This window comes from Haliotis rubra, unplaced genomic scaffold, assembly GCF_003918875.1.
Source record: "Haliotis rubra isolate DU_JTF1 unplaced genomic scaffold, ASM391887v1 Scf326, whole genome shotgun sequence".
NCBI lineage: Eukaryota > Metazoa > Mollusca > Gastropoda > Lepetellida > Haliotidae > Haliotis > Haliotis rubra.
The window spans coordinates 983,703-1,000,282 of NW_025766998.1; the positions used below are offsets into that span (position 1 = coordinate 983,703).

The 16,580-nt window shown below is 42.4% G+C and overlaps 1 protein-coding gene across 1 annotated transcript in view; it reads left to right on the forward strand.

The window, feature by feature from the left end:
* The first annotated feature begins 13,371 nt into the window (after positions 1-13,371).
* The window catches only part of LOC124283970 (1-phosphatidylinositol 4,5-bisphosphate phosphodiesterase eta-1-like), a 97,737-nt gene continuing 94,528 nt past the window's right edge, over positions 13,372-16,580 (forward strand). The window contains exon 1 of the mRNA XM_046720022.1: positions 13,372-13,524. Within this exon, the coding sequence (XP_046575978.1) occupies positions 13,491-13,524 (34 nt within the window). The 5' untranslated portion in view covers positions 13,372-13,490. The remainder of the gene's footprint in view (positions 13,525-16,580) is intronic.

Genomic DNA, 16,580 nt, shown 5'->3' on the forward strand with positions numbered 1-16,580 from the left:
GGCGTCACGAACGTTCTGAGGATGCTGTTGTATAGGGACGCATGATTCATGGTTGGTGATTCCACAACAATCTTAGCAGCAAAACAGATACATCAAGGACATAACTACATCTTACCCCACACAGGCTACAGAGATGGTCGCACTCTGGACCATTATTGGGAATTTATAATTGTCGCGATGAATGTCAATGATAAATGTCAATATCTTAAAACTCTGGTCGAAAACCTTCTTCCGATTGGTTAAGTTACTGTCCAGGGGGTCCTTTCACGAAATAACCTTTACTAAAGTTAACCTTAACTCCCATTCTTTAACATTGCATTAAGGTTACCTTAGTGACTTACGATCATCTTAGTGCTTTGTGAAAGGAGTCCCAGATCTTTACCTCGGTAAGCTTGGGCTTTACAGATGCCTCTCAGGACTGCAATGGAACTCCGCAAAAGCCTCTCATTTCAACAAGATTTAGTTTTGGTAATTGTTGTTTCTCTCTTATACAAGCTGCCCTTCGGTATTTAAGCTGAATACACGCATAGGCAATCGTAACTACGAGATAAAAATCATGTAATAGAATCAAGAACACCATTTGCATGAATTACATATCGTACAGGCTGTTGAAAGTAGAGATCGTTGTTGAAATGTATGGATGAGAAATTGTTGAAATTTATGGATGAGAAATTGTTGAAATTTATGGATATGTTATTGTTAACACGCATGGGCAAAAGGTTGAAAAGTGTGGACATTATATTGAAATTTATGGACAAGATGCTGAAATGTATGGACAAGAGATTGTAAAAATGAACGGGCGGGATGTTGAAATGTATCGAAAGAGGTTTCTGTTGAAACAATTGGACGAGAGATTGTTGAAGCGTTTTGACAAATATGTCGCAGTGTATGACGGGATGTTGAAACGCATGAGAAAGTTTTGATACTGAAGGGCAAGACGTTGTGGAAATGAAAGGACGTTGTTGAAACGTGAAACTTGGGGCTGTTATGGTATTTGGACAAGAAGCTTTTGAAATGCATGGACCAATATTGTTGAAAGGTATGGACGTGCTGGAATGTATGGACATGAAGTTAAAAGTTATAGCCAAAACGGGGCGGTGAGGTAGCCTAGTGGTTAAAGCGTTCGCTCGTCACGCCGAGGACCCGGTTCGATTCCCTACATTGATACAAAGTGATATTGCTGGAATATTGCTAAAAGGGGCTTACAACTAAACTCACTCACTCACATGGCCAAAACGTTGTTGACACATTTCAGAATTAAAATGTCTGGACAACTGATGGTTAGGGCGTATTGAAATAAATGTCTTCGTTATTCAATTCAACGCATGTGCTCACGTGGACGTGATGGAGTTCGCGATGCCCGGCAACCTTGTTGATATATGTGTAAAGTAAACATCTCTTGTAGGTACGTTGTTTGTATCTTGTAGTGGTGACCTTTCACCCCCTCAATTTGTCATTAACCTGACAGGTGACAGCCTCGCCGTCTGTTCCGAATATTTGATCATACCACAGTGTCCTGGAAGGAAGTGGATTGTATTTACGTTTTGTTATTAAAACTTGTCTTTAATTATCATTAATGAACAAATGATGAAAATGTTCACCCCTTATTTTTCATTCCCTCAAAGAAAATGTACAAACCTGCATGATCTGATGTTTCTGTAATCTGGTACAGTAATTTATGTCTGTCCAGATGATGACCTTTAAAACTATACAGCAAACACACACCCCACACACCCACACCCACACACACACCACACACACCGCCCCCGGGGAGGTGCGGCTACAAAGTTAAAGGTTTGGGAAGAGATTTGCATGTGGGTGCTATTTTTAAACAAAACTTTATGTCACTGTTAAACCAAGTTGAAAAGATTAATAACGACAACAAAGTAAGTTAAGTATTGGATACAGTTCTAGTTACTGAATGTACGAGGTATAGCGTGGCACGTGCTGCTGGTAGGTTATAACTGTTATAAACCAGTGGTTGATATCAAGAGCAACAGACCACGGTAATATTACACAGACTGTCCATACAGAACTTTGTTAGACATCGTAGGGCTTCCGGACTATAATTGTTAGATTGTTTGTATACGACACATAACATACAAATATTTGACTCAGTAATCCTGTGAATAGTGTATGGAATATATTTGATGGTCCAGTCTTGTGTATTATGATTGGGGATGGGTGTTAATGGGGTAGCCTAGTGGTTAAAGCGATCGCTCCTCACACCGAAGACCCGGGTTTGATTCCCTACATTGGAACAATGTGTTAGCCCATTTGAGGTGTTCCCCGCCGTAATATCGCTGGCGTTAATATCACTTACCCTGTAATATGACGTGGTAACTGCTGTGTAGTGATTGGACTATATTTTGCGCCCATCCATGTAATACGAGGGTATGTTAAACGCTGTAATCCCCTGTAAAAGTAGCTGGTATTTATTTGACGGTCCAGTCTCATGTAATATAACTGTATATTGACGCTGTAATACAATGTGATTGAACATGTTTGACGATCGTCTCATGTATTGCTGTAAGAACCTGTTATGTTTGACACTTAAGTCTGAAATGTGCCTGTTCTATATGTCTAACGTGCTAGTCCCTAGTATTGTTAGAAATGTGCCCGGGATATTTGAAGCTTGTCAGAGGCATCTGAACTGGTGTTGACACGAAACACGTTATGCTGAGACCCCACACACAAACAGGGATTGATTCTGGCAGTTTTTCAGGGGTCTCTATAAACGCCGAGGATGGTTGGAATCGTGTAGGACAACACATCCATGACGTCGACCTCTCCTGCCTCTGCAGCGGCGTGGACGACGACAACAGGGCCTCGTGCATCAAAACTATGTTGTTTTCCAACTATACGGGCTGTAAATAGTCGAGTCTGGACCACACAATCCAGTGATCAGCAGCATGAGCATTGATCTACGCAATTGGGAACTGATGACATGTGTCAACCAGCGAGCTTGGCCACCCTGTGCCTATAATGACGAAATCTTTATGTTTTTCGCAATATTTACCCTTTGTTTCAGCATAGCTCTGACATATTATGGTAAATACCTCTTCGAATTGAGACATATAACAATGATATGCTCCGCAATTCACTAATAAAAATAATTACGCGTCGAGTATGAATGAAACTAGACTCAGGTGGTGGAGTAACCTAGTGGTTAAAGCGTTGGCTCGTCCCGCTGAAGACCCGTGTTCGATTCCCCACATGGGTACAATGTGTGAAGCCCATTTCTGATGTGTGGGGCGGTGGGGTAGCTTAGTGGTTAAATATTTAAAGCGTAAAACCATTCGCTCGTCACGCTGAAGACCTAGGTTCGATTCCCACATGGGTATAATGTGTGAAGCCCATTTCTGATGTATAATAGAAAGAAGGGCGGTGGGTAGCATTTTCTAGTGGTTGAAAGCGTTCGCTCGTCACGCTGAAGACCCGGGTTCGATTCCCCACATGGGTATAATGTGTGAAGCCCATTTCTGATGTCCCCCGCCGTGATATTGCTGGAACATTGCTCATGTTACTTAACTAACTATCATCATTTGATTTTGATTTTCCGCGTGAAGTTTCACGAGGGTAAAGTAACAGTAAACTGTTGCAGGAACAGCCTTATAACTTTGCTTGGGCTGTACTGAGTAAATGTGTTTGAGAGACTACCCTAAGACATGATATTTCGTTGAGCAGGTAATGTAGGTGGGAGTACTCGGCATACAGTCGGGTCATACAAACATATAAGACTACAAGGACAACGCTCCTTGAAAACCTCTTAAAGGCACATACCACTTTCATGTTCCAACCTGAATATGTAATTTTCAAATCAGGGTCAAGTCCCTGACGCAGGTAATCTCTGAAACAGATCACTCCCATTCACATACACATACTCTCCACACATCTACCGGGCTGCTCCAAGACCGGAAGGTCGGAGATTACAACGTCCTAACAAAAGGCGTTACTTGTTGTTGCCCTGGCTGGCGCTCGTCATGGATGGGATACAGGAGAACCGACGGCAATACCAGGAGAGACTCGGCGGCAGTATACTGTCTCTTCGCCTGTCCTTACCTGGACAGATTGAAGCCCGATGCTGAGGGGCGGTGGGGTAGCCTAGTGGTTAAAGCGTTCGCTCGTCACGCCGACGAACCGGGTTCGATTCCCCACATGGGTACAATGGGAAGCCCATTCCTGGCGTCTCCTGCCATGATATTGCTGGAATATTGCTAAAAGTGCCGTAAAACTAATCTCACTCACCCCAATATCGTGGAGGCAATAACTCACACTCTGTCCATACATGTTGGCATGTTGAAGTCAGTATGCAAATGTGATTATTTGACGAACATATTCAGTGTCGTGACAGTTCTCATCAATGAACAACGCAGTGGTATACATTGCATGATGTGTTGAAAAAAAAGTCCCCCCAGAATCACTAAAACAGGCATTACCCAGCAGAGCACAGACCCGGTCTGTCTGGTACACGGTTTAATTAGCTGTCGAGGGCGCCTTCCCCGACCTCTCTACTTTTTACAACAATGTAACCATTTATCTGATTGACAGGATATCGTGTACATATCAGTATTGTATACAGTGAGATAATGCCCTACCATGTCATTGCGAGATAAAAGGTGTGATACATTACAGACGGATATCGCTCAGGTGTGATCGTTCCCCCCTCAGTGTAACCTGTTAGCTGAACATAGCTGAACAAACGTGTACGACATGTTGTAGAGATGTCCACGTAGGTCAGTAGACATGTTTGGGGAGAAGATGAAGGTCTGTCAACATTACGAGCAGTTGTATAACTGGAAATATTACATTAAATTTTAAGACCTTTGGAGACTGGCGGCAAATATTTGCTTTAGGCGACATAACTCGCTTCAGGGTACAAGACTCCTGAAGTATTAATAAAACGATTGTTTTTCTTGAGTTAAGTGAACATCCCTGTTACAATGAGTGAAAACTAGTTTATAGACAAACTGGGAATGAGGATTTAATTTCGTGTTGGTCAAAGGAAACATTATAGAATCCAAAGAATGTGACAATGAGTCAGGCTATACCAACGCTTAGTATATGAAGATGTATAATTTTGAAACAAACAACATTAAAATTGAAAAAAGAGCCCCACTAAGATGGTGCATTCAGAGGTTTTGGACCTGTTGAGAATCTAGACTTGCTACATTTGGAGGTGTATTATGGGTACTGGGCGGAAGAAAATAAGGTATGATTCTGGGGCTGTGATACAAACTAGCCATTTAAACAAACATGGATGTAAACACTAGTGATCGTGTTTCGAGCGCATTTGTCCTTTCATAAATTATTCCATGTAAAGTTTCAGTTTTTATGGGCGTTATGTTTAATGTTGAAATCACAGAATTATTGAAGTCTGACAACGCCCGTGTATATTTATGGTGTTGTTGGGGACGTCTTGTAGCGGGAGGGATCGACTGGTAGTCGTAGCGCACACACATATACATGGATACATTATACATGTACTGTATAATAAGCCAGGACTGTCTTAACAGTAAAGACTGAGCACATCAGGGGCGGTGGGGTAGCCTAGTGGTTAAAGCGTTCGCTCGTCACGCCGAAGACCTGGGTTCGATTCTCCACATGGGTACAATGAGTGAAGCCCATTTCTGGTGTCCACCGCCGTGAAATGGCTGGAATATTGTTAAAAGCGGCGTAAACCCATACTCACTCACTGAACACATTGGGGGATAAACATTTTTTTAAATTTTTTTGTAGTGAATATTGAGCATACAATTTCATGAGAACTATTTCCAAATATATGAATAATCCCTAACCTTTTGTGTCCCGCACACAATAAAGTTATGACAAATATAGAAATCTATAAGCAATATCAATGATTTAACCATGTGTACTCAACAGTAAAACCGTCCTCTCACTCTCCCATATTTCTAAGCTTGAGGACTTGTATTCCCATATTCTATAGTATAAGCCTGGTCGCATCTCCAATATATCACTGTATAGACGACACTCCAGGGGTGATCTCGACCATCCACGGTGGAGTGACATGTGACCTATATCAGCGTATACTGCTGAAGGCATGTACTGGAATGTAGTTTGTCATCTATTAGGACGAAGCGTTGCTGATTACCTCGAGCCATATGTGTTTGACGTTCATTGGAGGTGTTATCTTATTAGTTTGTCGTATTTGTCAAAATGTGTGTGTGCGTGTGCGTGTGCGTGTGCGTGTGCGTGTGTGTGTCCAAGCATCGTGGTTACCTTGTCTTAACAGTGAAGACTGAGCGAATTTGACGGATGCATTGGCAAATTGACGAATTCGAGTCTGTGTCGGCGAATCTAGCCATTGAGACCAATATTCCACAGCACCACACACTATAGCATTCATACTCCACCATTGTGACCCTTCAATCCCATTTTTCAAGTGTCTCCAGAATCTGGCCCCTGAATCCACAAAAATGAACCATTGATAGGCGGATGGGTCTCATATATCTGCCATGTTGTTTTGCGCCGCTGTCAGTACTGTCCGAGCTTTATCACATGTGAGTCCATATATATATAGGCAATCACCCCACGAGGTACGACATACAATCAGCCAGGCTCTTTAACTATCCAACCGATCCACCTTATGCACTAAAACAAACATGGGCCCCGTATGGACTCCGGGATAGAACTGGGTCCCGATCCAGAATGCGTTCGTAACGTTACGACATATCGTAAATCTATACTTTATCATAGGCTTACGAATGGCATAGTGCTACGAACGTTTTGTGGTCCCTATGCTGGCCAAATGGATTGGGTGGTCAGGTCAGCGTCGTGGTTGAAGTCTTTGTACCACGACAGCGTGGACGGCGTCCCGGACTCCATTACTTACAAACCAACCAATACTTACAGGCCGAAATCACGATCTGCGTTACAGCTACGTTACAGCTACGTCAACGTAGTTACGATCTCTTCGCGCTACGATCGCTTTGTGGAACCGGAACTATAGCTGAAGGCGCCGTTTAACAAGCACGCAAGCGAACGAACGATCACACAAATGAGAATGGGACCTAAGGGACCTGGGCCCCGTTCCTGAAAGCGATCGTAGCGCTACGACAGTCGTAAATCTATGTTAAAGTATGGGAGTTACGATTACCTTAGCGCTACGATCGCTTTGAGGAACGGGGCCCTGAACTGCCACCCAATGTCTGGGGCACGTAGAGTTGTCGAGCCCGGGACACCGTCTCTATATAATCATTTACAGTACAAACATTACGACAATGACGTCATCAGCGTTATTAGAAATGTAATATTCATGCGCAGGTCAGGTTTCGATGTTCAGTGCTGTATTATTGATGTGTGCGTGCACTGAACATAAGTCGCAAAGTCTTCTTATTGCCGACACATTAAGATCAGAGTCAACCAGTTTAAATGATTACACGGGATAATTTATCATAAATGTCATCAATTATTTGACAGCCCGTCGCATTCATAATCCAGCTATGACGTAATAATGGCCATTTCGGTTATTTGTGTACGGCTAATTAAATAATTTAACAAACTAACAGATCCTTAATTTTTTATGCAATTAGGAAAACACGCACAGTTGATCCCAATAATGAGGTCATGAAAGGTGCATGACCTCATAAACGTTGGTGTCGCTGTTGGTCTGGTCCAAGATGAAACCTCTCCCTTCCGAATATTCCCGACCTAATCGCCCCTCTTGAGCGGTACTCCGACCTATCCTATATGTATACACGAGATACACACTCCACACAACAAACACACACCCACATCGTTGTATTGAAGAGTAAAGCAGTTGTATGGTTAATGTGGGAACATGAAGGGAGTGGTATTATTCATGTATACTTGTGAATAAAATATAATGTTCAGGGGTGTGTAGGTGTAGGTGGAGGTGTAACGATATTAACTGCATTATGTAATATAAGGGGCGGTGCAGTTTCCCAATTGTTACAGCGTTCCCTCGTCACGACAAGCAAACAACCCGATCCCGTTAGTAGCCTCTTACGAGAAGAATGACAACCCAATCCCGTTAGTCGCTTCTTACGACAAGTATGGCTACCCAATCCCGTTAGTCGCTTCTTACGACAAGCAAGGCTACCCGATACCGTTAGTCGCTTCTTACGAGAAGAATGACAACCCGATCCCGTTAGTCGCTTCTTACGAGAAGAATGACAACCCGGCTAGTCGCTTCTTACTGATCACGTTACGTTAGTCGCTTTACGACAAGTATGGCTACCCGATCACGTTAGTCGCCTCTTACGACAAGCAAGGCTACCCGATACCGTTAGTCGCTTCTTACGACAAGTATGGCTACCCGATCACGTTAGTCGCCTCTTACGACAAGCAAGGCTACCCGATACCGTTAGTCGCTTCTTACGACAAGCAAGGCTACCCGATCCCGTTAGTCGCTTCTTACGACAAGTATGGCTACCCGATCCCGTTAGTCGCCTCTTACCACAAGTATGGCTACCCGATACCGTTAGTCGCTTCTTACGAGAAGAATGACAACCCGATCACGTTAGTCGCTTCTTACGACAAGTATGGCTACCCGATCCCGTTAGTCGCCTCTTACGACAAGTATGGCTACCCGATCCCGTTAGTCGCTTCTTACGACAAGCAAGGCTACCCGATACCGTTAGTCGCTTCTTACGAGAAGAATGACAACCCGATCACGTTAGTCGCTTCTTACGACAAAGTACTCGATGGCTACCCGATCCGTTAGTCGCTTCTTACGACAAGTATGGCTACCCGATCCCGTTAGTCGCCTCTTACGACAAACAAGGCTACCCGATACCGTTAGTCGCTTCTTAAGAATGACAAGTATGGCTACCCGATCACGTTAGTCGCCTCTTACGACAAGCAAGGCTACCCGATACCGTTAGTCGCTTCTTACGACGGACAAGAATGGCTACCCGATCCCGTTAGTCGCTTCTTACGACAAGTATGGCTACCCGATCCCGTTAGTCGCCTCTTACCACAGAAGAATGGCTACCCGATACCGTTAGTCGCCTCTTACCACGAGAAGAATGACTACCCGATCCGTTAGTCGCTTCTTACGAGAAGAATGACAACCCGATCCCGTTAGTCGCCTCTTACCGCCACAAGTATGGCTACCCGATCACGTTAGTCGCTTCTTACGATGACAAGTATGGCAACCCGATCCGTTAGTCGCTTCTTACGACAAGTATGGCTACCCGACCGTTAGTCGCTTCTTACGAGAAGAATGACAACCCGATCCCGTTAGTCGCTTCTTACGAGAAGAATGACAACCCGATCACGTTAGTCGCTTCTTACGACAAGTATGGCTACCCGATCCCGTTAGTCGCCTCTTACGACAAGTATGGCTACCCGATCCGTTAGTCGCTTCTACGACAAGCAAGGCTACGAGAGAAGATACCGTTAGTCGCTTCTTACGAGAAGAATGATAACCCGATCCGTTAGTCGCTTCTTACGACAAGTATGGCTACCCGATCCCGTTAGTCGCCTCTTACGACAAGCAAGGCTACCCGATCCCGTTAGTCGCTTCTTACGAGAAGAATGACAACCCGATCCCGTTAGTCGCTTCTTACGAGAAGAATGACAACCCGATCCCGTTAGTCGCCTCTTACGACAAGCAAGGCTACCCGATTCCGTTAGTCGCTTCTTACGAGAAGAATGACAACCCGATCCCGTTAGTCGCTTCTTACGACAAGCAAGGCTACCCGATCCCGTTAGTCGCTTCTTACGAGAAGAATGACAACCCGATCCCGTTAGTCGCTTCTTACGAGAAGAATGACAACCCGATCCCGTTAGTCGCTTCTTACGACAAGCAAGGCTACCCGATACCGTTAGTCGCTTCTTACGAGAAGAATGACAACCCGATCCCGTTAGTCGCTTCTTACGACAAGTATGGCTACCCGATCCCGTTAGTCGCTTCTTACGAGAAGAATGACAACCCGATCCCGTTAGTCGCTTCTTACGAGAAGAATGACAACCCGATCCCGTTAGTCGCTTCTTACGACAAGCAAGGCTACCCGATTCCGTTAGTCGCTTCTTACGAGAAGAATGACAACCCGATCCCGTTAGTCGCTTCTTACGACAAGTATGGCTACCCGATCCCGTTAGTCGCTTCTTACGAGAAGAATGACAACCCGATCCCGTTAGTCGCTTCTTACGAGAAGAATGACAACCCGATCACGTTAGTCTCTTCTTACGACAAGCAAGGCTACCCGATACTGTTAGTCGCTTCTTACGAGAAGAATGACAACCCGATCCTGTTAGTCGCTTCTTACGACAAGTATGGATACCCGATCCCGTTAGTCGTTTCTTACGAGAAGAATGACAACCCGATCTCGTTAGTCGCCTAAGCCTGACTACCCGGGCCCTATTATAGTCTGTTTGCGGTGAAAACGTACCGATGAATTTCACTTTAAACAAAAAAGTAAATCAAATAAAGTGAAATTAAGATTGCAAATCCTCATAATTTTACCTTGCCATTTGAAAATTTAAATCTCAGAATTTTATTCAACTTAGTATAAAAGTTGTTTAACAAACGATCATAGTTTCAAATCGGTATTATTGGTTTGTATTACAAGGGGGTATGCACATTAAATGAAACACCGAGAACAAGGAGGGTTGGTCTAAGTTAACGCTCATCACGTACCGCACGTGCATTTGTTCACTGTTCCAACTACTGCGCTTACCCCCTTGTAATACAAACCAATATAAGCGATTTGAAACTATGATCGTTTGTTAAACAACTTTTTTCCTAAGTTGAATAAAAATCTAAGATTTAAATTTTCAATTGGCAAGGTAGAATTATGGGGATTCGCAATCTTAATTTCACTTTATTCCATTTACATTTATGTTTAAAGTGAAATTCACCGGTACGTTTTCACTGCAAACAGACTATAGTCGCCGCTTACGACCAGCATGACCAATTCTATTGGTTGGTTGGTTGGTTGTTTAACGCCGCACTCAGCAATATTCCAGCTATATAGGTCTGTAAATAATCGAGTCTGGACCAGACAAACCAGTGATCAACAGCATGGACATCGATCTATGCAACTCGGATACGATGACCTGTGTCAACCAAGTCAGTAAGCCTGACCACGTGCACACGATCCGGTTAATCGCCTTTCGCGACAAGCGTGGGTTGCTGAAAACCAATCCTAACCCGGGTCTTTTATGACCAATTCTAACCCTGGTCTTCAAGGATCGGATTACCAGAAGAAAGAAGTACACATACGAAGTCTATAGGTTTTTGTTGAGAGTAGATCAATGTAAATTTGCTTTAGGAGGAATTTGAAATTTTAGCCTATTAAGAAGTTGGGTATTCCAGCAATATCACGGCGGGGGACACCAGAAATGGGCTTCACACGTTGCACCCATGTGGAAAGTTGGAACCCAACCCCAAACACTTTAACCACTTGGCTACCCCACCGACCCGGTACCTAAGAAAATGTTATAAGCATAACATGGTGCATAGTGGTTCGATGAGCTGAGCGAAATCAACAGTCATCCGACATCAACAATAATACAACGTATTATTTCACTTATACATTAAATAACCTTCACACACTCATGGAAGTTTACAAGCATCTTCATGTTTCTTACTGATGATTGGCTTGTGTTTCAATGTGTTGCGACCGCCTCCGTGGTGTAGTGGTTAGAGCGTCCGCCCGGAGAGCGGAAGGTCGCGGGTTCGATCCCCGACCGCGTCATACCAAAAGAGGTTAAAATATGGTACTTGTTGGTCCCTGCCTGGCGCTCGGCATTAATGGGTACAACAAGGACTGGTCGGCTCGGAGTCAGTATAATGTGTCTGAGTGGGGTATTCATGCTTCACTGCGGCATGGTATCTCCGTGGGCTAGCACTATAAAACCAGCTTTAGTCTGGGCTAGTACAAGCAGCCGCACTTACACATACACACGCATGCACGTCGTCATATGAGCGAAATATTCTCAAGCACGACGCTAAACCCAATTTCACCTCACCTTTAATGTGTTGCACTCTATCGCCCCCATACAAAAACCAGATTTTCCAGTTGCGTAAACATATTTAAGTTAAAGACACACCTTATAAAAGGCCCGACAGAGATGACATAACTCCTCTGTATTTGGGAAGGGTCCTTAAGAAATGGACATTTGATAATAGCATGTTTAGTGTATAGAGACATTAAAGCGCATTCTATACTTAAAATCAAACATCGACCCGTGAAGATCCGGGTTCGAATTGATCTTCAGCAACCCATGCTTGTCCCAAGAGGCGACCAACGGGATCGGGTGGTCAGACTCGCTGACATGGTTGACACGTCACCGTATCACAGTTGCGTAAATCGATGCTCATGCTGTTGATAATTGGATTGTCTGGTCCGAACTCGATTAACAGGCTGCAGTCATATAGCTGGAATATTGCTGAGTGTGCGGCGTTAAACAGCAAACAGACCATAATCAAACATAACTGTTGCAATATTTTAGTTTATAAACAGTAATGTGTGGTATATTAATGTTAAAGGTCCAGCTAGCCAGCTTGAGTGGCAGAGATTAGTGACGTCATTTAAACCGTTGACGTCATGATGATCCGAAAAGCATGGTGATGGCACATAATAAGTTATATTTCTTGTGGGGACCACTTTGGGATGATATATTCCATATGAGAGAGGCAATAAACTGGTACCAGCTCGCAGAAACAATGACGTCATTTTGGCATATATTTACGTCTTTGGGTGGCATATTAGAAGTTGGGACGTACAAGGATTTGGATAAAGTTTCGACCTTTCGATGCAGATTCTGCTGACAACCGTACAAGAATCTGTATCGAAGCGTCGCACTCGCGAAATAAAAGAAGTTGTTATCCATTAAGTTTGTCAATATTTTATTTACGTCATCAAACAATATTTAATGGAACAACGTACTACGTGGAGTGATAATGAATAATAAAGAGTTTTTTTCTTTCCAGAAATAATTCATAACATTTGTAAAACCTAAAGGTGTCCTGTATTATAGGTTTTAATAACGAACAGGAAAACAGCTGGACAAAAAGGTATTACTGCAGCTTGCTTTCAACCTTTAGGACGCAGCGTGGAGTAACGTGGACGTGGTATATTTCAAAGAAAACTTGTGGAGAAAAACCTTGAACGCACAGAAAGATCAGCAACGTTGCGTCACCGTGCTGAAACATGTCCAACTCATCTCCACCTCACGCAGGGGGTTCCAGTGAACTTCTACATACACGCGACGTCGTCGAATAGCTGTATCTCTCATCTAACACACAGACACATCAACACGGAACTCAGCACTATTCCGTGTGTCAAGGCTACTAAACTTAACCTGTGTGTATCTACCTCAAATACCCACATCGTCCGACCCAGCACGTCCCGTGCACAACACCTCGCCGGGCAGGTAAAGTCACGTGACAGCTATTAATAACTTGGTATTGACTCTCTCGCAGCGTGCTGTCAGTATAGGACTGTACTGGTCAAGTTTGTGACAGATTTTGGGATACGGATTTTACAGAAGCAGTTATGGCAGTTTCCATTCACCCTCAAAGACTGTCACGTAAGTTTTGCAACCATTTCAGCGATAATTACTGTTTTGCAAGCGTGTCACTTCTACACCGGTGACAACGAGCTGTCTAGTCACGGATCATTGCGCTTGGGTCGGGTTTACTTTCTCAAGATGCTCGACTTCAGACAGTCTTCGTGTTTTCCATCTTAATGTCGGTTCAGTTGGTTTGATTGTGTAGGGTACATAAATGGCAACAAATGTGTATTAACACGACGGCTCGGTTTGTATAATTTGTAAATGTTTATATTTGGAAGTGCAGTGAGAACTCGCTCTTTCGTAAGTAATCACTGGATCATCAGCCGGCGAGTTGACCGATGTTGTGACAGTCAGTTGCTGTCATCAACTTTGACATATGGGACAATTTATTGCCAACCTGACTCAGAACTTGTCGAAATACCAAATATATACACCCCCATAACGACTCTGTATCTGGTAGTGGTATATAAGTACTTTCATCACTTTGTGTCAGGTTAACGCAATTGTGCCAGACGCATATGTGAACGAAATTTTCTAAATATTCTGATCTGATTCAAATAGAACATATGATAGCAACATTCACTGCAATTGCGAGTTACAGTTAGTGAACCCATCTGAATTCAAATTTATATTGATTTAGAGCTATCTGATTAATAATAAACTGATGCTCCCTCATCCAAGACAATGAGAATGTTTTAATAAATAAGGACGTATTTCTGCTTTAAAGCTGTTACCTAATACAAGAACTATGATTACTAAGTATAAAAATATTGTTTTCCAATTAAGACTACAATGTAACATTTTTTAAAACATTACTGGTATGTTAATGACAATATCTGCCTATGTTAACTCACTGGAACAGCTTGGATTGTTGCTTTTACTCTACAAGGTTATATGGTGTAAGGTAATGACATGCTGTATGTTCTGAAAGTACAGCCTAAGGCTTGGCATTATTTTTTTGTAGAGACAACCGTAGACTACAAATCAGATTTAGTCTTATATAAAACTGGGAGAGATTACAGAGCAGTCATTGCAATGTTCTCTGAGATATTTTAATGTGTACATGGTTGAGGTGTGGCTACGTGTTTCACAACCTGTTTTATAAAATGTGAAATCTGATTCAGGAAGGATATCACACGCCCTATATTAACTCCACCTATGTTCATTCAATACAAATAAACACCACATTCTTGACAATCTCATGCACTTTAAGAAATTAGGAGTTTTCTCTTTAACACAATGTTTCTCAAGAAAACATAGACTTTAGTTTTAGAAAAAAGTTGCTAGCCCATTCAGAAAGATAGGAAATTTCACAGAGCTATTAACACAACATGTTTTCACAGGAGTGGTTAACGCGTCGCGAGGTTTTGCTCGTTAAGACAGACATATATACCCCAAGGCAAACCATGTTGGTATGATGTCTTTCAGTGGCATTTAGAAGTTGTACATTGATGTCCAAGATATTTTTATGGATTAAACTTCTTTTTTAATTTCTCTCACGACGTTTCGAGACCATTCCAGGTCCTTTCATCAGGTGAACTGGCAGTTAGGACTATGACGTCGTCACTATGACGTCATAACTGAGTTATGACGTCACAATGCAAGTGACATCACAGTACACTAGGGAGAGTACTGTATAAGTGAGTTTGAAGAGTTAATTACATAATGATGAAAATTCATGCTAAATAATAGAGTTGAAAGTTGAATTGTCAATACACAACAACTGCTAATTACACAAAGGTTAACACCCGGGCCATTAACACCCGGGTTGCTGAACACAAGTCATCAGTATGCAAACAAAATGATAAGTCAGCTATATCGAAGCACAAGGCAAATAACCCAAGTCATGTTATCATGTGGAATGATATTAGGGTGATTTCGAGAAATAACAACCACTGGCGTCGGAGAAAACTACAGGAAGCTGTCGAGATAAGGAGACATAAACCAGCAATTAATCGTGATCAAGGTGTATACCTGCCAAGTGCGTGGGACCTCTTGATTAACTTTTGATGAACTTTAGATAAAAGAAAAAACGAGTCTACTATTCTTTTTGGTAACCTTTGTGTAATTAGCAGTTGTTGTGTATTGACAATTCAACTTTCAACTCTATTATTTAGCATGAATTTTCATCATTATGTAATTAACTCTTCAAACTCACTTATACAGTACTCTCCCTAGTGTACTGTGATGTCACTTGCATTGTGACGTCATAACTCAGTTATGACGTCATAGTGACGACGTCATAGTCCTAACTGCCAGTTCACCTGATGAAAGGACCTGGAATGGTCTCGAAACGTCGTGAGAGAAATTAAACAAGAAGTTTAATCCATAAAAATATCTTGGACATGTTGGTATGGCCCAGATGAATTGCTTTGAAGTGCATTATCAATGAGTGAGTTTGAAACAGCTGATGTTTTATTTGGAAGTAATATTAGTTAGAGTTTTGTTGGTTACCAATTAGTTAATGGGAAGGTGGGTGTGAGGTGCTGTCACAGCCACATGTGCAGACATTGGGCATATGTTTGCATGTAATCCTCTTATGATGAAATATCACTTGTATACTGCACTAAAAAGTTAAGGATTGTGTCATATGATTTTTTAATACGTATTACCATAGTTAATCTGTCATAATAGGGATGTACCAGGTGGTCCTTAACGCCCTTTGAGTAGAATCAGTAAGTATGGTAATGTTATTATTCAACCTTGAAGAGCAGGGTATAAAGTCAATGCTACACATGTGGTGTGATTCATGATATGTTATTGTAGTATTGTACAAAACAACCTTGAAGAGCGGGGTATAAAGTCAATGCTACACATGTGGTGTGATTCATGATATGTTATTGTAGTATTGTACAAAACAACCTTGAAGAGCAGGGTATAAAGTCAATGCTACACATGTGGTGTGATACATGATATGTTATTGTAGTATTGTACAAAACAACCTTGAAGAGCAGGGTATAAAGTCAATGCTACACATGTGGTGTGATTCATGATATGTTATTGTAGTATTGTACAGGGTATAAAGTCAATGCTACACATGTGGTGTGATTCATGATATGTTATTGTAGTAT